This window comes from Pistacia vera, unplaced genomic scaffold (assembly GCF_008641045.1).
Source record: "Pistacia vera cultivar Batoury unplaced genomic scaffold, PisVer_v2 Contig274, whole genome shotgun sequence".
NCBI classification, from domain to species: Eukaryota; Viridiplantae; Streptophyta; class Magnoliopsida; order Sapindales; family Anacardiaceae; genus Pistacia; species Pistacia vera.
In genome coordinates this window covers 87,226-110,757 of record NW_022196084.1, presented here as the reverse complement: position 1 = coordinate 110,757, position 23,532 = coordinate 87,226, and the positions used below count along the sequence as shown (strand labels likewise).

At 34.7% G+C, this 23,532-nt stretch overlaps 5 protein-coding genes across 8 annotated transcripts; all 5 read right to left on the bottom strand.

Annotated features, from left to right (window-relative positions):
- Positions 1-1,041: 1,041 nt before the first annotated feature.
- Positions 1,042-3,086, bottom strand: LOC116133762 (MDIS1-interacting receptor like kinase 2-like). The gene is made up of 2 exons (XM_031419449.1): positions 1,515-3,086; positions 1,042-1,419 (listed from the first exon to the last, which is right to left on the bottom strand). The coding sequence occupies exons 1-2, from the start codon at positions 2,632-2,634 to the stop codon at positions 1,127-1,129; spliced, it is 1,413 nt and encodes a 470-aa protein (XP_031275309.1). The 5' UTR covers positions 2,635-3,086; the 3' UTR covers positions 1,042-1,126.
- LOC116133747 (MDIS1-interacting receptor like kinase 2-like) lies at positions 2,693-4,341 on the bottom strand. The gene is made up of 2 exons (XM_031419436.1): positions 2,789-4,341; positions 2,693-2,708 (listed from the first exon to the last, which is right to left on the bottom strand). The coding sequence occupies exons 1-2, from the start codon at positions 4,339-4,341 to the stop codon at positions 2,693-2,695; spliced, it is 1,569 nt and encodes a 522-aa protein (XP_031275296.1).
- A 2,655-nt stretch (positions 4,342-6,996) lies between these two features.
- On the bottom strand, positions 6,997-9,675 carry LOC116133763 (peptide chain release factor 1-like). Of its 4 annotated transcripts, none has more exons than XM_031419450.1 (7): positions 9,473-9,675; positions 9,134-9,182; positions 8,958-9,036; positions 8,702-8,780; positions 8,152-8,297; positions 7,833-7,992; positions 6,997-7,327 (listed from the first exon to the last, which is right to left on the bottom strand). In XM_031419450.1, the coding sequence occupies exons 1-6, from the start codon at positions 9,579-9,581 to the stop codon at positions 7,969-7,971; spliced, it is 486 nt and encodes a 161-aa protein (XP_031275310.1). In that variant the 5' UTR covers positions 9,582-9,675; the 3' UTR covers positions 6,997-7,327; positions 7,833-7,968. The 4 variants fall into 4 exon arrangements, with proteins under 4 accessions (XP_031275310.1, XP_031275311.1, XP_031275313.1 ...); XM_031419451.1 differs by having other exon boundaries at positions 6,997-7,296; XM_031419452.1 differs by lacking the exon at positions 6,997-7,327 and adding an exon at positions 7,341-7,486.
- A 2,474-nt stretch (positions 9,676-12,149) lies between these two features.
- On the bottom strand, positions 12,150-14,961 carry LOC116133746 (MDIS1-interacting receptor like kinase 2-like). Its single transcript, XM_031419435.1, has 3 exons — positions 14,311-14,961; positions 13,957-14,248; positions 12,150-12,330 (listed from the first exon to the last, which is right to left on the bottom strand). The coding sequence occupies exons 1-3, from the start codon at positions 14,909-14,911 to the stop codon at positions 12,150-12,152; spliced, it is 1,074 nt and encodes a 357-aa protein (XP_031275295.1). The 5' UTR covers positions 14,912-14,961.
- Positions 14,962-14,970: 9 nt separating this feature from the next.
- LOC116133745 (MDIS1-interacting receptor like kinase 2-like) lies at positions 14,971-17,137 on the bottom strand. The gene is made up of 3 exons (XM_031419434.1): positions 15,970-17,137; positions 15,101-15,612; positions 14,971-14,997 (listed from the first exon to the last, which is right to left on the bottom strand). The coding sequence occupies exons 1-3, from the start codon at positions 17,135-17,137 to the stop codon at positions 14,971-14,973; spliced, it is 1,707 nt and encodes a 568-aa protein (XP_031275294.1).
- Between the last annotated feature and the right edge of the window lie 6,395 nt (positions 17,138-23,532).

Genomic DNA, 23,532 nt, shown 5'->3' with positions numbered 1-23,532 from the left:
TATAGTGTTTGGTTACTGGGAAAAGACAAGAAAAAACTCCTTCATTTTGTTTAAATGCATTGGGAAACCAAATAATGAAAACAATAACATGCCATTCTTTTGTAATCATAAGTAGAAATCAAGATAAATTTAACTGTAAGCCATACAATATACAGCAGAAAAACAAATCAATCATTAGTCTGACTTAATGAAAAAAGGAAAAATAAGAAATAGAAAAGAAAGAAAAAATCAACAGATTTTCTTCCAATTGTCCTAGAAGCCAAACAAAAAGAAATGCAGAGAAAAAAATATATGACTGAGGGCTATTTTGTAATTGAAGGTAAAAATTTCAAGTTCGAATTCATCAAATTTAAAATCATTTTTAACATTTCGTTTCGTTTAGATATATATAAATTTTGTGACAAGGAATTAATATAGAATTATTTTTTATTACATTTGATATTGTCTTAAATATTTTCAATATCATTTAAAGGAAATAAAATAAAATTTATTTTTTAAAAAATAAATTAGTACTATGTAATTATTAACTACATTCAAATTTTTAAATGAAATTATAATGCTGAATTTATTTTTAATTATTATATTAAAAATTGGTTTGAATAAAAAAAATAAAAAAGGGTTTGGGCCAAGTCAACTGGTCCAAGGGCTTCAATTGGTGGGCCTGGCCCTGGCCCTGGGCCGACATGACTCAAGCTTGAGACACTTCCAAATCCAGCAAAATGCAAAATTTTTGCATTCCATTTCTCTTACATCAATTTTTACACCATTTTCAAGTATAAATTTTCTGATAATAAAGTATATAAGTTTTTAAAAAGTTTCTTGAACTTATTAAAGACATCTCTTCCAATGGGTTGAACAATAATTTTTTTAGTCTCAAAATAAATTCTATTGTTCAATCAATTATGTAAATCAAGAACTTTGTGCCTTTGTGGTCCTTTCCAATGGCTAAGTAATGGAGAATTTGTGCAATTTTTACATATCACTTAAGTCTCAATGATATTAATCTCCGAATGATAGTACTTGCTACATCATGAAATTCAGGAAAAAAAAAAAAAAAAAGAAACTATATGTGACTGGCTTCATCTTGTAGAAAGTAATGTAGTGTGATGACTGTCAAGGAATTGATTTAGTTGCACAGTACTTGAGCCACAATATGCATGGTGGGTCTAGACTCTGGATTTACATCTAAGCATAAAAGGGCCACCTCCTTTATGGAAATCAGTTTGTTTTGAACTTCAAGGGAGGGAAACGGAAGCCTTGGATCCAACATATCATCAAGCTTTATGTTCATGTTGGCAGATGAGCCTGAAATTTGAGAGAGAAAATCTCTTGGATGCTTCCCTTGGATTACTTCCATTACCAACACTCCAAAGCTATAGACATCGCATTTCTCTGTTACCTTCATTGTGTAAGCAAGCTCTACAAAAAATGAAATATATATATCACAAGAAATTTTTTGTTTTGATCTATTTAACTAAGAGAAGTAATGGTGAAGAGATTATATATAAAGATACCTGGGGCAACGTATCCGTATGTGCCAGCAAGTTCAGTCCAATTGGACGAGTCTGGGTTAAGAAGCTTAGCTGCTCCAAAGTCCGACACATGAGCTTCATATTCCAAATCCAGTAGTATATTCTTGCTTGATATGTCTCGATGGACGATTGGTGGGAAACAATCGTGATGCAGGTAAGACAAGGCATGAGCTACACCTTTTATGACATTCACTCTCTTACTCCAATCTAGTTCCATTGCTTCTTTTTCATTGTTTAGGATTGCGGCCAAACTACCCCTTTCGAGATACATGTAGACCAAGAATGAGTATCGAGAATGTAAACAGAAGCCAAAAAATTTCACGATATTTCGATGCCTTATCACTGTTAATGCTTGTATTTCACTTAAGAACTCTTTTTGATCTACTATATAATCAGTAGACACAGAGTGAATTTTCTTCACTGCTACAGTGTTCCCTGATAGTTCAGCTTTATAAACACTTCCTTGACCACCTATCCCAATGCAATAATCAGAATGAAAATCATTTGTTCCTTTCAAAATTTCTTCATACATCCTTTTTCCTCCAAAAATTGAAATTGAAAAGACGTCTCCATCATTCTCAATGTTTTTTACTTCTTCCGAGTCTTCCTTCCTTCTCCAGGAACTGTTGAGAATTTGGATTACCACAACTGAAAAAACAAGCACTGCTAAAACAGGGAACAAAATTACCAGGAAGATCAACAAACCCTTGCTCACTCCATGTTTCCCTGATTCGAAAGCTTTGGAAGATTTGCAAGGTTGCAATCCGATAACATCACCACACAAATCTTTGTTCCCTTGTAATGCTTCAATGGAAGCATTTTGAAACGCTGTGGAATTTGGAATTGGACCCTCCAACTCATTGTAGGAAATGTCAATGCTAGACAGGGCAAACATATTTTGAAATCCTCCTGGAATGAGTCCAGAAAGGTTATTGTGGGATAGATTTAGCTTTTGCAAAACCTCTAAATCACATATTTGAGAAGGTATCTTTCCTTTGAGTAAATTATAACTCAAATCCACCTCTGTAAGTTGACTTAGCTTCCCCAATTGAGGTGGAATTTCTTGGGTAAACTGGTTGTTGCTCAAATTCAAGCTGTACATTTGCAACAAGTTCCCCAGGCTTTCAGGTATTGATTTGGTCAACTTGTTAGCAGATAAGTCAAGACGAGTGATGTCTGAAAGGTATCCAATTTCCAAAGGTATACCACCAGAAAGTTTGTTCCCATTCAAAATTAGCTCCTCTAGCAGACTCAACTTTTCAAGTTCTTTTGGAATCTCTCCGGCTAGAAGATTTGAAGAAAGATCAAGTCTACCGAGTTTTGTCAAGTTTCCAAGCTCAGCTGGAATGCTACCAGTAATTTTATTAGCTGCAATCTTTAGGGTGCCTAATTTTGGACACTTTGCCCAGTTAGACGAGATTTCACCATGAAACTTGTTTTGGCTGAGATCTAAGTACTCGAGGTATGGATAGATGCCAAAATCTTTTGATATATCACCAACAAAATCATTTTTTTCCAAGCGAAGTCTCTTCAGGCTTGTGCAATTTCTCAAGCCTTTGGGGATTGGACCAGAAAAATTGTTGCCATGCACAGTGAAGTTTTGAAGTGAACCACCAACACATATGTTATGGGGTAACTGACCAATGAAGTTGTTAGTGTCTAACTCCAATATAGTGAACATGAAATTTCCTATTTCCTGGGGAATGGTACCAGAAAGATGGTTTTGACGAAGGTGCAAAATCTCTAATTTGTTTAAATTTTTAAAAGAATTAGGAATAGAACCACTGAGTAGATTTTGGCTTAACTCTAAATCAACAAGATTTTTCAGAGTACCTATTTCAGGGGGAATGGAGCCAGAAAGTTGATTATTGTATAAATGAAGATAAATGAGACTTCTCAGACCACCAAGAGATGTTGGAATTGAACCTGAAAGATTGTTGCTATGAAGACTAATACTAGTGAGAGACTCCAAATTTCCTAATTCTTTGGGAATGGAACCAGAAAGTTGGTTTATGAACATGTGCAAGACTTCCAGGTTTCTAAGGTTTCCAAGACTTGAAGGGATTGGACCAGTTAAGCTATTGGTATCGATGTTAAGTTCTATCAGATTCGAGAGGTTTCCTATCTCTGGAGGAATGGAACCAGAAAGTGAATTATTAAAAAGATACAACAAAGCCAAGTTGCTCAAATTTCCCAAAGAAGCAGGAATTGAACCGTCCAAGCGGTTACTATAGATAACTAGTTCACTAAGAGAACTTAGTTGGTCTATTTCTTTTGGAATTGAACCATTCAACTGATTCTCAGCCAGGTGGAGGGTCTCAAGATGTGTAAAGAGACCGATTTCAGTTGGTATTTTCCCTGAAAACTGATTAGTTGACAAGTCGAGATACTTCAATTTGGAGAGATTACCAATTTGTGCAGGGATAACTCCAAAGAGTTCATTTATGCTAAGATCAAGATATGCAAGATGAGGAAATGATGAGAATGACAATTCATCAAGCGTACCTTTTAAACTTGCAATAGACAAGTTCAATCTACGGATGCTTCCAGCATGGTCACAAGAAACTCCAGACCAATTAGTACAATGGCTTATCTTGCTTCTGTGTTGAGTAGAATAGTTGGTAGCATTAAAAGGATAAAGAGTCCATGAAGAGATGAGAGAATGGTTGTGGTTTTGAAGGCTGGCCTTCCATTTGAGAAGAGCTTGTGCTTCTTGAGTGAAATCAAAAGCTACATTTAGTTGAAAATGTAGCACAACAAAGAGGCTGAAGAAAACAGGGGAGAGTTTATTGAGGGATGAGATTGCCATTGCTTAAACTAGCTAAGTTTGTGCACTGCAGAGCCTAATTCAGAACTCCATATTTATAAACAGAATTTGGAACTCTAAGAGCTTCGAAAATGTCAATGCACCATCTTTCACTCAAGGTTTTTGTTGCTTTTTAGAGTCAAGCCTACGTAGAAAAAGGTTTCATGCAAGTCTTTGATGTGGATATAATTAATCTTCTTTGTTCTTTATCCAGGATAAAAGACAATCTTATATTTTCACAACAGAAAATCCTGATTTCTTCACCAGGATATATACTAAAGTAAAGAAAAAAAGCAAGAATAACGTTAACTTTCTTTCACCCCTCAATTTGTATCTCAAACTTGTTTGAGACAAGGGTTTTTATATAAAATTAATTGACAGCAGATTTTGATTCCTCATTTTACCTTTATTCATCTTAATTTCACTTGTCGGCATTCCCCAGTCTTTACTCTTAGTGGGCACAATTAAGTTATAAAGAATTGACGTAAATAAAAGCTACAAAATAACTATCAAGTCACCAATTTAGTTCTTTGTCTTGTACTATATTCATTTTCAAAATGCATGTTTGACTACTGTACTGAGATTGATATGTTCCTCCCCGTAAATGATTAGTGAAGTAAAGCTGGAAGACACCAGTGTAGCTGGTAATGTTAGCAGGGGAAGATAAATAAGTTAACCCTTGGATTGTAATTTCTGAGTTAACTTACAATATCAGAGTAATATTACTGATATGAATCATTGGATTATCATCTCTAGACATATTTTTTTAACGGTATCCCAGGGATTGGATAGTTTTCTGATAAGAGTTTTCCTTAGCTTTTTTAGAATTTTTTTTCTTCTATTTATCTTTTTTACTAATAAGAATTTTAGAAATCACAATCATATAGTTTTAAACTTGTTTCACCTTTTATTCATCTTGACTACACTTCTCAAGACTTAAGTGTATAGTCTTTGTGAGTACAATTTGTGTCAGTGACCTAATTACCCAAGCTAAACGGATGCTTGCATTATCAGCAATTAGGCAACACCACAAATGTTGCCTTCAAGACTTGAAGCATCAAAATCATTACCAAGTCGATTGAGGTCTCTGTCTTGCACTGAATGCCTCCACTTTCAAAATGCATGTTTGAATTTTGTAAGTTGATTGTTATGTTCCTTTCTGCAAATGGCTCTACCCTTAGCTAGTATTGTTAACGGGTTGAATACTCTCGAATCATATGGTCTAAAAATATCCTAATCAACATTTGAATCATCAGCAAAGGGTAGATCCATCTATAATACTAAAATAACATTACTTAATACTCTAAAAATATTTCTTTTAGCATAATTGATCCCAATAATTTTATAATGGTAAATATAATTTCCTTTCTCCTTATGTTATATATGGCCTAAATTTTCCCATGAATTTACTGGTCGAAAGCAAAACTTCTGCCTTTAGAAACTCAGAAATAATAAGTTTTTTTTTCTTTTTTTTTCTAAAATAAAAATTTTCTTTATTTCTAGTCATATACTATAAAGTGAAATATTTGTAATTATGTGAAGACTGCCGTAGATTTGGGTTTGCCTGATCTATCATTTTCAATTGACTCAGTATATCAACTTTTCTTTAAGGTCCCCACCAGATATGGAGGAATAATTCATTGCACTACTTCCAAATTCCGATTACCAATTTAATTTTCTTTACAAGATTTAACATCTACGCATAATCCATTCCGTTTGAAAAGTAAAAGAATTCCCACTCACAAAGAAAGTTTATCTACCAGTCAAAAGAAGCTTATATTTTTTAGATTGTTTTATTATATTTTGTAAGTGTTTATTGAATTCAAAATAAGCTATTTTCGGAAACATAATCTTTTTTTGAGCTTATTTAGAGTCTTAAAATTTTAAAAATATCTTTATTATATTTTATAAATTTGCCTTGACTTATTCTTATTTAGTAAAGCCTTTTTTAGTAAATTAATACTCAAAAACTCTTTTGCATATTTCTAAATTCTAACCAAACAACTAACAAGGCTATATTTTCATAAGTTACAATCCCAATAGTACCAAACGGACCCTTAATTAGCATGGTCAGCTTATATTGTCAGCACAATTGAGCCACGGGTCACGCTGTCAGCTGCCATGTGAAATCCTTGCTGTGATCTGCACCAACAGAAGGTGAAGTTGATTATTTTTTGCCATGTTTAGAGTGCCTAATTGTCGAAAATTTCCACATATGGCTCAGCTCAGCTCTAAATGGCTCAGGTTTGGATAGAAACCAAGAAATTCAGATATATTCGTCCTAGGAGGACTTTAACCAGGCTCCTACAAGTTCTCAAGCTTCAGGGACCAGGCCTAAGAAATGGTTGTCTCTTGCATTGAAGTGCCGGAGTGAACCAGCGCTGCAAATATTACAAGGCAAATAACAAATGATTTGCTTTAAATCCAATATCTTCAATCGCATGAAATTTCTAATTTCTTGAGGAATGTAACCCGAAATCTTGTTGTTGCCAAGGAATAAGGACTCCAAGTTGCTTAGATTTTAAAAGGAATTGGAAATAGGATCACTTAGTTGATTCATAGTTAACTCGAGATAAAAAAGAGGTTTCAAGTTTCCCATTCCGTTGGAATAGAGCCAGAAAGTTGGTATATTGTTACAAAAATACTACCAATTATGAGGCTAAACCATGGCAAATTTAAAAAATAAATAATCTACTTAAACCTTAACACCATTAAAAAATATGATCAAAACTAGGCCCTGGGTAAAGACCACATTCACCAGCATCACTGACTAGAACTGAATGAGGCAATTGCATCCATTTCCTGCTGTAAAAGAAGAGCATCTATGAAGATATCTATATTTTCTCCCTGCATCACATCATTTATAGCATGATGAGTGATGCTAACACAACAATCCATGACACGCCCTTGAGGGAACTTGTAAGTACGGATAAGCTCCGATCTATCACCACTACCAATCTGTTTACAGTGACAAGATCTCTTCATTGTTCTGGAAAATAAGAAACAAAAAGCAATAGTAAACTTGCTCATCTTCATCTCACAGTCCCTTTTACCTGTCAGATCAAAGTTTTGATCGACTCATCTGAATTCATAACCTTTCCATTTCATACAGCTTCGCACAGAGCAACTTTAGTGCTTTAGCTTTGTTCTGTTATAAAGATCACAAAGGCAAAAGAACAACCATAAGGGAAGAAAAACCAAAACAGATGACGCAAAAGTACCCAGCCCACTGATTACTATATGTTGCTTACTTGATACTTTTTTTCAATGACCCCTTTTTTTTTTTTTTTTCGTATTTTCATTAAGTTGGCACATACAATAAAACTTCAACAAGTCATCTTTCTATAGTCCATAACAGGACAATGAAAATTGAAGGACATGACACTCGAACATAAGCCTTACTATAACATGTTATGAAGGAATGGTGATCAATAGCCTGATCCAGCTGGCATATTTTAATTGATTATTCATGAATGTTGGTAAAAAATCTTTACCATATGTTGAGATCGTTCATCTTGGATGGATACAGTCATCCCAGTTGGAATATGAGTTATTCGGACAGCACTATTGGTGGTATTTGCATGCTGACCACCTGAATCACCAGATCTGTAAGTATCAATCCTCAAATCTTCATTCCTCAAACTGGACATCTACCTGCGAAGCCTCAAAATAAAAAAGATCAATGAGATTGAGCATCAGAAAACGTTATAATACTTCCAATACTACAATGGTGACAGTCGTAAAGAAAAATGACCATGCAATTGTGGCATCATAAAAATATTATCATTCAATCAACTTCAATTCGTTTTGCACCTCATCAGCCTGAGGAAGGATAGTAACAGAGACAGCACTGGCATGAACTCGTCCAGACTTCTCCCTCACAGGAACACGCCGCAAGATGACAACTGTTTGTAATTTCTGCTCTGAATCATACATTGTAAGCCAAATAGGTAGTACTGTGTTGAGAACCTAGATCCTCAACGCAAACAACCCACTCACTGTAACTCAACACTCAAGCAACAATGTTCAAATCAAGCAGAAAACGAAGAATGAATTTGACTGTGAAAATGATATTGTATTGATTGGATGATTGAAATGGAAATTACAATATAGAATGATGTAAAAACACCAGATCCGAAAATAAAAGATAGTATAGCTCTTCGAGGGGCTAGTCCTCCCAATTTTCTACTCAAAAGTTTAACATGCTTTTACAATTGAAATCCCACAATTTATATTCCTCAACGTCACACCCAAAGCATGATTCCTGCCACGTGGATAACTAACTCCTTTTTGTGCGCACCCGCTGATTTGCCTTCGTGTCCCTTTTGTAAACGTGAGTAATGGGTGGGGTCATATCATACTGAAACCTGAACCCCATGAATTCCACTCTCAAATTTAAGCTTCACATAGACACCAGCTCCTGAGATTGCCGCACTAGCTTCCTGGTTAGTAGAAGGACAAGCCAAAGATTTATAAAACAGTTACGAGGTAATTCCATATTTTGTAAAACGAAAACGGTATATTGGAAAATATTATAGATTGTAACCCATACCTAACAACTGAACAATACCCATCTAATAAAAAGGGACACATGAAAATTCACAGGATGGAAGACATACCTTGTATCCTCTCAGATCAGACTCTGTTAAATCTATAACATCAAACTTCCAACCTTTCTTCTGTGAGTATCTCTCATACCTGTGTAATTCAAACAAGGATAAAATTCTTCAAAAGGTCCTTGATATGCAAGAATTATGACTAAAGATGCTAACCAGGACAGGTTGTAGAAACTTACATCTTAAATATGTCCACTGCAGACAAAGAGGCATCTTCCCCGCCTGCTCCTGATTAAAACTTTGTCAAAAACAATAAAGAAGGGGAAAACATAAAGAGAGGGAGAGAGAGAAATGCCTGAAAAACGGGGGGCACAGATTGACACCAAAATGCAATTGATCACTCAAACGGTATCAATTCCCAAAACTCTTAAACACAATACCCCAACATGGTCACTGTAACAACTTAATCCATAAAAATAAGAAATTACGGGATAGAAAGGGGAAAAAAGCTAGGGTTTATTGGTTTAAGAACCCTTATTTTACTTAAGAAGTTAATAGAATAAGTAATTGAAAGTCACCGGTTGAGTAAAAACGAAGAGTGGAGAGTGAAGTGGTAGCGATTGCTGATCTTTGATTCAGATGAGTCGTATTTGAAATAGATTGTAACTCCTTTAATGCCAAAAACATATTCTTCCAAATGAATCCTGCATTCACTTTTCGACGGCAAATTTTCAAACCAAACCAGACAACCTTTAATCAGTTGTTACTACACTAATTTTTTCGGTTGTTGAATAGTACTGTATATCTATTTTATTAATAGATTTTTGTTTTTACTTTTTTTTAAAGGTTGTTAATAATGTAAATTGGCCCCTCCACTTCCGGGATTCAATTTAGCACCAGTGATGCTGAACAGTTATGAGTATCTTGTATTTTTTAAAACAATCAAAACCGAAATTATATAGTATAGGTTCCCAAATGAAGGAATCAAAATCGGAACCTGTCGCTTATAGTTCTTAAATTCAAGGAACATTTCTTATCGAGTATCCTGTAAAAAATCAATTACCCTCTATTAGTTTAAAAAATGATAAAATTATCTTAAAAGTTTACAAATATACCCCTAACAAATTAAGAAAACCTATATTTAATAGTTTTCAAGTTTTGATTACTTATTCATTTGTGTCCAGTGTGACTCATAAATCCTTTAATCTCGAGGTAATACTTGAATTCAATCAATTCATCACAATTCACAGAAAATTTCTTAATCAAAACCAAAACACAAACAGGTTTCAAGCAAGTTCCAAGCCGGGTACTCGCTTTAGGTTATTTTCCTGGGTTCCAATTCCAGTTTCGAAACCTGTAGGAACCGGAATCGGAACCATACAGTGTCGTTCTAATAAAATAGAACAGAAACCTACCTGCATAGTGTCAATTCCAGGTATGTTCCAGTTCCAGTTCCGGTTCAACCCGCTACCCGTACTCAACCTTAAATTATGCAACCAGACTTCAAGGGTTTTGGAACTGTTGAAGATTGAATCTTTTTGGTAGAACGAGAATGGCAACAAGAATGTCGACAAGAATCTCGGCTAGAGGACTCTAAAGATGTCTAGAAGAAAGCATGCACGGCGGAAGATGAATGTCACAATGCCAAGAGGAAATCTGCTTTAGAATATTTCTAGATAACAGAATGCCGCGACATGAAAAGATTGTAGTTATTTTCAATCATGAACTTGAATTTCATTTAATTGTTGTTTGAACAGTTAAGTTAGTTATGTAATCTAATCCCTTTATTTATCTATTTATAAATAAGGGATTGAAGAATGTATGAATTTGAAGAGAGAAAAGAGAGATTGTTCCTCTTCCTCATTGAAGAGAATGTAATTGAGATTGTTGAATGTAATTTTCTCTTCCTTTTTAGCATAAGTTCATCTTTTCAATATTAGAAGCCTGCTAGAGATTGATTTAATTGCTCCCAATTCCAACAATACGTATCAGGGTGATTTTTATTCTTTCAAGACTCCTCCAATTTCTGACAGCAACAATGGATGTCGGAGAGTGATATATAAAATTAAATTCATCTCTAATGAATCTATATATTTTCTAAAAGTATTAAGTAGTTCTTTAGGGTTCTATCACTATGCGAACATATTTTAAAGCAATTCTTGAATCAGCAAAATAAAATATTTAGAAGCACTAAACATATATGCCTCATTGTTTTTAGATTAATAGATTGCATATTGAAAAATAAAAATAAAGACGAATGCAATCAATTCATTAAATGAATGAATTTACTATTGGGAAAAAAAAATGAGAACGAAATTAATTGAAAACAATCCAAACCCCGATCCTTGTGGTCTCAATCAAACTATTATCATGGGTTGTATTTGAACAGATGAGTCCATCGTGAGGAATTCCAACATCATCCAAAAATTGGTCGCTCTTCAATAATTCCAAAACAGTGTATACTTGGCCTGATCCTTTTGTTTGGCACTAGACCACTTGACCCTCTTACCTCTTACCTCTTTAGGAACCAGGGCCGTGATTCCCATACTCATATTATATACAGGTGTCTTGCGCAGAATTTTCCTTGAAGCTAATAAATCCTTCTGGACCAAAGAAATCGCCCATGGTATTTTCCAGGAAAATAATTGTGGCATAGTAATTTCCACGGCTTGCCTAAGTATACTTGGGCCTTTAGCCTGTAAGGGAAGAGCTTCTCATCAGGGATAATGGTACAATTGTGGATAACCACTATAGTGGTTTGTTGTCTTATGCTTCTGACTAGAGCTGTCACCGCATGTTTTTCAACGTTATTATTGGACTTCCTAACGATGAGAATGGAACTTTGAATAATGACGGTGGCATCTCTGAAAATGTGACCAATAGTGCCAGAAATTATACAATTATGGTAAAATTGTCAATAAGCATGGGCGTACAAAAAAGTTTGTTAACCATCGATCATGCAGTTAAAGATAGCTAAATAGTCAGATGCAACACAAAGAGCCACAGCCTGGTGTCCATCAGAGCCGGTTGTGTTCACGAATCCCACACTCTTGGCAATGAACCCAGTTCCTAGCGCCGTTACAAGGGTCTTATAGGTTTAGAAACTTACTGAATGTGGTAGTCTTCTAGGTTTTGAAGCCTTGGCCGTTGCTCTTACTACCCGAAACAATGGTCTTGCTATTTCCATCACCATACATGAACAAATTCTGTTGTTTTTCAGACAAAGTAATGCTTTCATTGTAGATTTCATCGGCCTCATAAGTACTTTGGGTAGGCATCAATAGCTTCCTGAATGCTACTATAATCTCCACTGCCATCCTTAGCCACTACACCGTGTGGTGTATCATCGTCCTTAGCCACAGATTTCAAAAGCTTACGGTCTGAAGCCGAGAACCAGGAGGGATATTCATCAATGTCAACTTCAAGAAGGCGGCGACTATATCATTTGGTTTCATTTTACATTTCAAAAACTGACAAAAACCTTTTAACTAATCTGTTTTAAGATAAGTTTTCAAGAAGTATGACCCCACTAAATTTCTTAAGAGACCCACGTTAATACTAATTCTTTTAGATGTACAATATATATTATCCTCTATCAAAATTACATCAAAAGGCTAATATAATTTTAAAGTATCCATTTTTTTCTTTAAAAATTATTTTGCAACCACAAACTAATGGTTTTTCTTAATCATCATTGCTTATGAAAGAATTTTTTTAGAGTGCCTAATTGTTGAAAATTTCCACATATGGGATCTCACCATAAAATTTGTTACAGATCAGCTCTAAATCCCTCCGGCTTGGAAGTTCGTTTCGTCCTAGGAGGAGTTTAATCAGGCTTTTGCAATTCCCCAATCTTTCAAGGATCGGGCCTAAGAAATGGTTGCCACTTGCATAGAAGTGCTGGAGTGAACCACCACTGCAAATATTACAAGGCAAATAACAAATGATTTGATTGAGAAAAAGGGTAGCAGCCAAAGGTGAGATGAAGAATACTTCCACAACAATCTGAAAGACAATACCGCTTGGAATCAAACACCCATACATCAAAATAATGGAGAAATCTCACAAAGATATACTATCCATGCACTATTTACTGTAACAAACCTGCTTCAAATTCAATCTTTGTTGTCCAAAATGAAGAGGCTTGAGTCAAGAACATACTAGTAATATTGCAGCTGAATTAGACCGTGGGAGGTTGTTCATCCAAGGCTTGGTCGAATCGACTGCTAACCCCCTTTTTTCCCCTTTTCTTCTTCTCACCTTCAGCTGATCTCCTCTTCACCTCTGTCTTTTCTTATTTTGTTGATACAAAACCTAACTCTAAAATAATCATCTACAAAAAATGGACTTTCTCAATTTTGCTTGGGCCACCCTTCAAAAACTTGAGCTCAGCACTACTTTGATGGATATGCTTCAGTATGAATTTTCTCAGCCATTTATTCTCTGGAGGTGACATTCTTTGAAAGTAATTATTTGTTCTTTGAATTCATTAATAATTCAAAATCAACAATATTGTGCCTGAAATTTTCAGGACTTAATTCAAACTCTTATACAATCTATTGCCAAGTCAAGTTTATGTGATTGTCGTCGGACGCAGCTAGTGGGTTAGTATTTTTATAATATTAAATTATTTAACCACTTTAAAATGTTTTTAAATAAATAATTAATTAGCTTTAGATTCTTTGAGAATCCACTTTCAGATTATGAAAAGTTACCCAGCCCAAATTAATACTGCCTTAGTCATTGATAAGAACCCAAATTTTAAATAAGAATCAGCAACTTGTAGTGCAAGCTACATTGTTTCAATAGCTAATGGAGAATTTATGTAACCAATCGCTCTCAAGTCCCCATGTTGCTAAACTTAAAAAAAAAAAAAAAAAAAAAAAAAAAAAAAGGAAACTAGATTTATAATCTAGTGTGATTACTTCAAACAATTGATTCAAAAACTAGACCAACCTTACAAACAATTGATTCAAAAACTTATGAAATAGTCTACTGGAAATTTATAATCTAGTGTGATTACTTCAAAAAGAATAAGATTTAGTTGCAAAAAAGATGAGACACAATCTGCATGGTTGGTCTAGACTGTGGGCTTACATCTAAGCATAAAAAGGTCATATCTAAGATGGAAATCAGTTTGCTCTGAACTTCCAAGGAGGGAAATGGAAGCCTTGGATCCAACATATCATCAAGCTCTATGTTCATGTTTGTAGATGAACTTGAAAATAGGGTGAGCACATCTCTAGGATGCTTCCCTAGGATGACTTCCAATGCCAACACCCGAAAGCTATACACATCACATTTCTCGGTCACCTTCATTGTGTAAGCAAGCTCCGCAAAGTGAAAGAAATATGCTATCTTTATCATTGATTATCCAATAATGGTATTGTAAAATGAGAGTGTGGGAATTATATACCTGGTGCAACATATCCATATGTGCTGGCAAGTTGAGTCCAATTAGATGAATTTGGCTTGAGAAGCTTAGCAGTTCCAAAATCTGAGACATGAGCTTCATATTCCATATCTAGCAACACGTTCTTGCTTGATATGTCGCGATGGACGATTGGTGGGAAGCAATCATGATGCATGTAAGATAAAGCATGTGCAACACCTTTTATGATATTCACTCTCTTACTCCAATCTAGTTCTAGTGCTCTTGCTTCGTTGCTCAAAATTGCGGCCAAGTTACCCCTTTCGAGATACTCATAAACTAAGAATGAGTGTCGAGAATGGGAACAAAAACCAAAAAATTTCACAATATTTCGATGTCTTATCTCTGTTAATACTCTTATCTCACTCAAGAACTCTTTTTGATCAGCTATATTACCAGTATATAGCGAATGGATTTTCTTAATTGCTACAATATCCCCTGGTGATAACTCAGCTTTGTAAACACTTCCATGACCTCCCTTCCCAATTAAGTGACTGGCATCAAAATCCTTAGTCATTGCTATGATTTTTTCATACATCTTTCTTCCTTCAAAAGTTGATATCGAGAGAAATTCTTCATTGTTCATCCCACTTTCTTTATCTTCTGAGTGTCTCTTTGTTCTTCTGGAACTAAAGAGTATACGGATCACTGCAAGCGAAAGAACAAGAGCCCCTAGAAGAGGGGAAAAAACTTTAAAAAAGATTATCCAACCCTTATGCAACCCATGTTTTGCCATAGGTAATAAAGTTCTGCAAGGATGTTGCAGCCCTCTAACATCACCACACAAATCTTTGTTCCCTTGTAATTCTTCCATGATAGCATTTTTAAATGCTGTGGAGTTTGGAATTGGACCCTCCAACTCATTGTAAGATATATCAATGCTTGATAGGGTAACCATATTTTCAAATTCTCTCGGAATGAACCCAGAAAGACTATTGTGGGAGAGATTTAACTCCTGCAACATCTCCAAATCACATATTTGAGGAGGTATCTTTCCGCTGATGAAGTTATGACTCAAATCCACCTTTGTAAGTTGACTTAGCTTCCCCAACTGAGGTGGAATTTCTTGGGTAAATTGCTTGTTGCTCAAATTCAAGTTGTTCATTTGCAACAAGTTCCCTAGACTTTCAGGGATTGATTTTCTCAACTTGTTTGCGGATAAGTTAAGACGGGTAATTCTGGTGAGGAATCCAATTTCTGAAGGTATACCACTAGAAAGTTGGTTCCTATTCAAAATCAGCTCCTCTAGCAAACTTAAGTTTCCAAGTTCTTTTGGAATCTCCCCAACTAGATAATTTGAAGAAAGATTAAGTCTACCTAGTTAAGTTAGGTTTCCAAGCTCAACTGGTATGCTGCCAGTTATATAGTTCTCTGCGATCTTTAGGGTGCCTAAATTTGGACACTCTCCCCAGCTAGATGAGACTTGACCATTAAACTTATTTTGGCTGAGACCTAAATATTCTAGGTGTGGATAGACGCCAAAATCTTCAGATATGTTACCAACAAATTTGTTTTGTTCCAAGCGGAGTCTCTTCAGGCTCATGCAATTTCTCAAGCCTTTGGGAATTGGACCGAAAAAATTGTTGCAATTCACAGTGAATCTTTGAAGTGAACCACCAACACATATATTATGGGGTAACTGACCTGTGAAGTTGTTGGTATCTAATTCCAATTTTGTGAACATGAAATTTCCTATTTCCTGGGGAATGGTACCAGAAAGATGGTTTTCACGAAGGTACAAAATCTCTAATTTGTTCAAATTTTTAAAAGAATCAGGAATAGAACCACTGAGTAGATTTTTGCTTAAATCTAAATCAACAAGATTTTTCAGAGTTCCTATTTCAGGAGGAATGGAGCCAGAAAGATTATTATTGTATAACTGAACACGAATGAGACTTCTCATACCACCAAGAGATGCTGGAATTGAACCTGAAAGATTGTTGCTATGAAGACTGATATAAGTGAGAGACTCCAAATTTCCTAATTCCTTGGGAATGGAACTAGAAAGTTGGTTTATGAACATGTGCAAGACTTCCAGCTTTCTAAGGTTTCCAAGACTTGAAGGGATTGGACCAGTTAAGCTATTGTTATCGATGTAAAGTTCAAATAGATTTGAGAGGTTTCCCATTTCTGGAGGAATGGAACCAGAAAATGAATTATTAGAAAGATACAACCAAGCCAAGTTGCTCAAATTTCCCAAAGAAACAGGAATTGAACCGTTCAAGCGGTTACTGTATAGAGCCAGTTCACTAAGAGAAATTAGTTGGCCTATTTCTTTTGGAATTAAACCATTCAACTGATTCTCAGCCAAGTGGAGGGTCTCAAGATGTGTAAAGAGACCGATTTCAATTGGTATTTTCCCAGAAAACTGATTAGTTGACAAGTCAAGATACTTCAGTTTGAAGAGATTACCAATTTGTGCAGGGATAACTCCAAAGAGTTCATTTATGCTAAGATCAAGATATGCAAGATGAGGAAATGATGAGAATGACAATTCATCAAGCATACCTTTTAAACGTGCACTGGACAGGTTCAATCTATGGATGCTTCCAGCATGGTCACAAGAAACTTCAGACCAATTAGTACAATGGCTTATCTTGCTTCTGTGTTGAGTAGAATTGTTGGTGGCATTAATAGGATAAAGAGTCCATGAAGAGATGAGAGAATGGCTGTGGTTTTGAAGGTTGGCCTTCCATTTGAGAAGAGCTTGTGCTTCTTGAGTGGAATCAAAAGCAACATTTAGTTGAAAATGTAGCACAACAAAGAGGCTGAAGAAAACAGGGGAGAGTTTATTGAGGGATGAGATTGCCATTGCTTAAACTAGCTAAGTTTGTACACTGAGAGCCTAATTCAGAACCCCATATTTATAAATAGAATTTGGAACTCTAAGAGCTTCGAAAATGTCAATGCACCATCTTTCACTCAAGGTTTTTGTTGCTTTTTAGAGTCAAGCCTACGTAGAAAAAGGTTTCATGCAAGTCTTTGATGTGGATATAATTAATCTTCTTTGTTCTTTATCCAGGATAAAAGACTTATATTTTCACAACAGAAAATCCTAATTTCTTCACCAGCATATATACTAAAGTAAAGAAAAAAAAGCAAGAATAACGTTAACTTTCTGTCACCCCTCAATTTGTATCTCAAACCTGTTTGAGACAAGGGTTTTTATATAAAATTCATTGACAGCAGATTTTGATTCCTCATTTCACCTTTATTCATCTCAATTTCACTTGTCAGCGTTTCCGAGTCTTTACTCTTAGTGGGCACAATTAAGTTATAAAGATTTGACGTAAATAAAAGCTACAAAATCACTATCAAGTCATCAATTCAGTTCTTTGTCTTGTACTACATTCATTTTCAAAATGCATGTTTGACTATTGTACTAAGATTGATATGTTCCTCCCCGTAAATGATTAGTGAAGTAATGTTGGAAAACACCAGTGTAGCTGGTAATGTTAGTAGGGGAAGATAAATAAGTTAACCCTAGGACTGTAATTTATGAGTTAACTTACAGTATCGGAGTAATATTACTGATATGAACAATTGGATTATCATCTCTAGACATATTTTTTTAACGGTATCCCAGGGATTGGATGGTTTTCTGATAAGAGTTTTTCTTAGCTTTTTTAGAATTTTTTTCTTCTATTTATCTTTTTTACTAATCAGAATTTCAGAAATCACCATTGTTATGCAACGGAAACATAAACTCTAACGCTAGCTTATTGAATATAATAATACAAGTAGTAAAGCATAAATAAATTGCCAAAATTAAATGCAAAAATAAAGAATACCAGGAATTAACGAGGTTCGGTATTAAAACCTACGTCCTCGGGCGCTGCAAAAGAAAGCTCCACTATCTCCAAACAATATTACAAATATTTGGGCAATACAACAAATACCCAAAACAAAGGGGAGATACAACAAAACTTGCAAACTAAAGGGTCCTTAAAGAAAGAACCCTAAACAAAAGAAGTATAATGGAATTACAACTTGGGATACAATTAACATTGATTTAGGTCCTTATATATAGGCCCCAAAAGTTTCCCACTTTTCAATCCTAATCAATATGGGACAAACAACCTTTTCTTGGCCTATTACATATAAGTCCCTAAACCTTTCTCCATTATCATATCTACCCCATGTGATTTTGCTAAAAGACATTTTTCAACAACCATCATATAGTTTTAAACTTGTTTCACCTTTTATTCATCTTGACTACACTTCTCAGTACTTAAGCGTATAGTCTTTGTGAGTACAATTTGTGTCATTGACCTAATTACCCAAACTAAACGGATGCTTGCATTATCAGCAATTAGGCAACACCACAAATGTTGTCTTCAAGACTTGAAGCATCAAAATCACTACCAAGTCAATTAAGGTCTCTGTCTTTCACCGAATGCCTGCATTTTCAAAATGCATGTTTGAATCATGTTAACGTGTTTCAAAATGCATTATCAGCAATCAGGCAACACCACAAATCGTTAACGTGTTAAATACCCTTGAATCATATGGTCTAAAAGAACATAATCAACCTTTGAATCATGAGCTAATGGTAGATACACTTGTAATATCAGAATAACGTTACTCAATACTTTTGAGGATATTTCTTTTAGTAGTATAATTGATCCTAATAATTTCATAACGGTAAATATCATTTCCTTTCTCCTTATGTTATATATGACCTCAATTTTCCCCTGAATTTACTGGTCGAAAGCAAAACTTTTGCCTTTAGAAACTCAATAATAATAAGTTATTTTACTCTAGAAATGAATTTGGTCCATTGCAAAAATTAACAATATAGCGTTTGAGATATGGTTAATTAGGGAGCCTCTTATATCATATTTGTTTAATTTTATATTTCAAAAAACCACAAAAACCTTTTAACTTATCTGTTTTACAATAAGTTTGTAAGAAATAAATCAATAATAATTTAAAGAGCAATGCTATTTGACCCCACTAAATTTCTTAAGAGACCCATGTTAATAATTCTTTTAGATTACACTATTATCCTCAATCAAAATTACATTAAAAGGCAAATATAATTTTAAAGTATCTGTACACCATTTTTTTTCTTTAAAAATTATTTTGCAACTATTTTTTTTTTTCAATCATAATTTTTTTTTTTTTTAACGGTTTTACTTGATCATCATGGGTTATGAAAGAATTTCAAATAGGTATTTATAATCATCGCTTTGTACACTGCTATTGAATATATAATTTTAATTATAAATTTCTTTTCTAATTAAATTGGGGAAATTTTAATAAATAATTTAAAACTTTTTGTGGGGTTTAATTAGAAGTGGGGTATTGTTAGATAAAAAATGGGGTTTAAATAGCATCACTCTGATTAAAAATGGGGTTTAATATATATTAAGAAAAGTTTATATGATTTTTAAACATTTTAAAGGAACTTTTTTTTTTTTTTTTTTTGGGTTAAATAATGATTTTCTTTATTTCTAGCCATATACTATTAAATGAAATATTTGTAGTTCTGTGAAGACTGTCGTAGATTTGGGTTTGCCTGATCTATCATTTTCAATTGACTCAGTATTAATAGAAGCTTTATTAATTAATTTTCATTGGTTGGATGGGTATCAACTTTTCTTTAAGGTCCCCACTGGATATGGAGGAATAATTCAAACTGTACTACTTCCAAATTCCAATTACTAATTAAATTTTCTTGACGCATAATCTATTCCGTTTGAAAAAGTAAAAGAGTCCCCACTCACAAAGAACGTTTATCTACCCGTCAAAGCTTAAAAGTGTTTATTGAATTCAAAATAAATTCAAAATAAAGCTATTTTGAATTCAATAAACTTTTAAGTATCTTTATTATATTTTATAAATTTGACTTGACTTGTTCTTCTTTATTAAAGCTCTTTTTGTAAATTAATGCTCAAAAGCTCTTTTCCATTTTTCTAACCAAACAAGGCTTATATTTTCGTAAGTTCAATTCCGATAAACTCTATTTGAATAAGTTTTACCAAACAGACCCTTAATTAGCATGGTCAGCTTATACTGTCAGGACAATTGAGCCACAGCTTCATGTTGTAAGCTGTCATGTGGAATCCTTGCTGTGATCTGCACCAGCTGGTGGTGAAGTTGATTATTTTTTGCAATGTTTAGAGTGCCTAATTGTTGAAAATTTCCACATATGGGATCTCACCATAAAATTTGTTATAGATCAGCTCGAAATCCCTCAGGTTTGGATAGAAACCAAGAAATTCAGATATATTTCCAACAAGTTGGTTTCGTCCTAGGAGGAGTTTAACCAGGCTTCTGCAATTTCTCGAGCTTTCAGGGACCTGGCCTAACAAATGGTTGGCACTTGCATAGACCTGAACCACCGCTGCAAATAATAAATCCAATATCTTCAATCTCATGAAATTTCCAATTTCTTGAGGAATGTAACCTCAAATCTTGTTGTTGCCAAGGAATAAGGACTCCAAGTTGCTTAGATTTTAAAAGGAAGAGAGAATATGACCACTTAGTAAATTCATAGTTAACTCAAGATCAAAAAGAGATTTCAAGTTTCCTATTTCCGTTGGAATAGAGCCAGAAAGTTGGTATATTGTTACAAAAATACTACCAATTATGAGGCTAAACCATGGCAAATTTTAAAAATAAATAATCTACGTAAACCTTAACACCATTCAAAAATATGATCAAAATTAGGCCCTGGGTAAAGACCTTCTTCACCAGCATCACTGACTAGAACTGAATGAGGCAATTGCTGTAAAAGAAGAGCATCTATGAAGATATCTATATTTTCTCCCTGCATCACATCATTTATAGCATGATGAGTGATGCTAACTCAACGATCCATGACACGCCCTTGAGGGAAGTTGTAAGTACAGATAAGCTCCGATCTATCACCACTACCAATCTGTTTACAGTGATAAGATCTCTTCATTGTTCTGGAAAATAAGAAACAAAAAGCAATAGTAAACTTGCTCATCTTCATCTCACAGTCACTTTCACCTGCTCGGATCAAAGTTTTGATTGACTCATCTGAATTCTTAACCTTTCCATTTCATACAGCTTCGCACAGAGCAACTTTAGTGCTTTAGCTTTGTTCTGTTATAAAGATCAAAAAGGCAAAAGAACAACCATAAGGGAAGAAAAACCAAAACAGATGACGCAAAAGTACCCAGCCTACTGATTACTATATGTTGCTTACTAAATACTGAGGGATGATACTGTAACGCAGCTATACTACAGATTTGATATTAATAAATTGCACACGATTAGAGCGTAATAGTTCAAGATCCATTGCCTGTAAAGTTACATTGTGGATAATTTAGATAAATATTGAAATACATAGTTGTAATGATAAAAACTTGTTCAATAACCCCTTTTTTTCGTATTTTCATTAAGTTAACACATACAATAAAACTTTAACAAGTATATGTTCCATAGCAGGACAATGAAAATTGAAGGAAACATGACACTCGAACATAGGTCTTACTATGACATTCTATGAAGGAATGGTGATCAATAACCTGATCTAGCTGGCATTTTTTAATTGATTATTCAGGAATGTTGGTAAAAAATCTTTACCATGTGTTGAGATCGTTCATCTTGGATGGACACAGTCATCCCAGTTGGAATATGAGTTATTCAGACAGCACTATTGGTGGTATTTGCATGCTGACCACCTGAACCACCAGATCCATGAGTATCAATCCTCAAATCTTCATTCCTCAACTGGACATCTACCTGCAAAGCCTCAAAACAAAAAAGATCAATGAGATTGAGCATCAGAAAACATTATAATACTTCCAATACTACAATGGTGACAGTTGCAAAGAAAAATGACCATGCAATTGTGGCATCATAACAAATATTATCATTGAATCAACAGCAATTCGTTTTGCACCTCATCAGCCTGAGGAAGGATAGTAACAGAGACAGCACTTGTATGAACTTGTCCAGACTTCTCCCTCACAGGAACGCGCTGCAAGATGACAACTGTTTGTAATTTCTGCTATGAATCATACATTGTAAGTCAAATAGGTAGTACTGAAACCTGAACCCTATGAATTCCACTCTTAAATTTAAGTTTCCCATAGACACCAGCTCCTGTTAGTTCAGATGGTTCAACTGGAGAGTGATAAAGGAGAGAAATTTTCAATGGAAAGGGACGGCTGATGCTGTAAATGAGTGCTCTATTTTCATTTATTGAACATGGATAACATATATACAAAAACAGTCCACTGTTCTTACCTAAACAACCTTCTGCAGTGGATGAGATTTTACATATTTGAATTTAAATATAATCTTACAACAAAACATGTCTTAATCTCAGCTAAACTCAACTAAACATGTCAGAAAAACATCACCATACTGTATCAAATTCAGCAGCATCAACTACTGCACCTGAACAGAAACATGAGCACTTGGCGCTAAAATGCTGTTTGAAACCTTAACTGAATAATTCTGCATTTCCAGCAAATTATCACCATCTTCAACAGCTCCTGAGATTGCTGCAGTAGCTTCCTCGTTAGTAAAAGGACAAGCCGAAGATTTATAAAACAGTGATGAGGTAATTCCATAGTTTGTAAAACGAAAACGGTATATTGGAAAATATTATAGATTGTAACCCATACCTAACAACTGAACAATACCCATCTAATAAAAAGGGACACGTGAAAATTCACAGGATGGAAGACATACCCTGTATCCTCTCATATCAGACTCCGTTACATCTATAACATCAAACTTGCAATCCAAACTTTCTTCTGTGAGTATCTCTCATACCTGTGTAATTCAAACAAGGTTGCAATTCTTCAAAAGGTCCTTGATATGCAAGAATTATGACTAAAGATGCTAACCAGGTCAGGTTTGTAGAAACTTACATCTTAAATATGTCCGTTGCAGACAAAGAGGCATCTTCCCCGCCTGTTCCTGATTAAAACTTTGTCAAAAACAATAAAGAAGGGGAAAAACGTAAATAGAGGGAGAGAGAGAAATGCCTGAAAAACAGGGGGCACAGATTGACACCAAAATGCAATTAAATTTGCAACAAAAGGAACTTCAAGGAGGACTACTTTCAAACTAGTTTTTCCTCGCCTTTATGGATTTGACTTGCCCAGCTTATTACTAGCTCACTCAAAAAGGAATTTCATCCGTCACTCAAAAAGGAATTCCTTCTAGCTTCTAGACGAGAAGGTTGGAACAAAAGCAGCGCTTAAGCTTATTCCGAAA

Excerpts from the sequence above, each read along its gene's own strand:
- LOC116133746 (XM_031419435.1), bottom strand. The coding sequence starts at position 14,911 with ATGAACAATGAAGAATTTCTCTCGATATCAACTTTTGAAGGAAGAAAG. Across the intron at positions 14,249-14,310 it reads ATATGGATATGTTGCACCAG|CATATTTCTTTCACTTTGCG; the intron begins GTATATAATTCC and ends TGATAAAGATAG. Across the intron at positions 12,331-13,956 it reads AGACCAACCATGCAGATTGT|TCGCCGCCTTCTTGAAGTTG; the intron begins GTCTCATCTTTT and ends CAAATGATATAG.
- LOC116133745 (XM_031419434.1), bottom strand. The coding sequence starts at position 17,137 with ATGGCAATCTCATCCCTCAATAAACTCTCCCCTGTTTTCTTCAGCCTC. Across the intron at positions 15,613-15,969 it reads AGATACCAACAACTTCACAG|TTGGGGAGATTCCAAAAGAA; the intron begins GTCAGTTACCCC and ends CAAATTATCTAG. Across the intron at positions 14,998-15,100 it reads ACAAAGATTTGTGTGGTGAT|GGGCTCTTGTTCTTTCGCTT; the intron begins GTTAGAGGGCTG and ends CCCCTCTTCTAG.
- LOC116133763 (XM_031419450.1), bottom strand. The coding sequence starts at position 9,581 with ATGTTTTTGGCATTAAAGGAGTTACAATCTATTTCAAATACGACTCAT. Across the intron at positions 9,183-9,472 it reads TCTTCGTTTTTACTCAACCG|GAGCAGGCGGGGAAGATGCC; the intron begins GTGACTTTCAAT and ends AGTTTTAATCAG. Across the intron at positions 8,298-8,701 it reads AATTCATGGGGTTCAGGTTT|CAGTACTACCTATTTGGCTT; the intron begins CAGTATGATATG and ends AGGTTCTCAACA.
- LOC116133762 (XM_031419449.1), bottom strand. The coding sequence starts at position 2,634 with ATGTACAGCTTGAATTTGAGCAACAACCAGTTTACCCAAGAAATTCCA. Across the intron at positions 1,420-1,514 it reads ATACGGATACGTTGCCCCAG|AGCTTGCTTACACAATGAAG; the intron begins GTATCTTTATAT and ends CATTTTTTGTAG.
- LOC116133747 (XM_031419436.1), bottom strand. The coding sequence starts at position 4,341 with ATGGCAATCTCATCCCTCAATAAACTCTCCCCTGTTTTCTTCAGCCTC.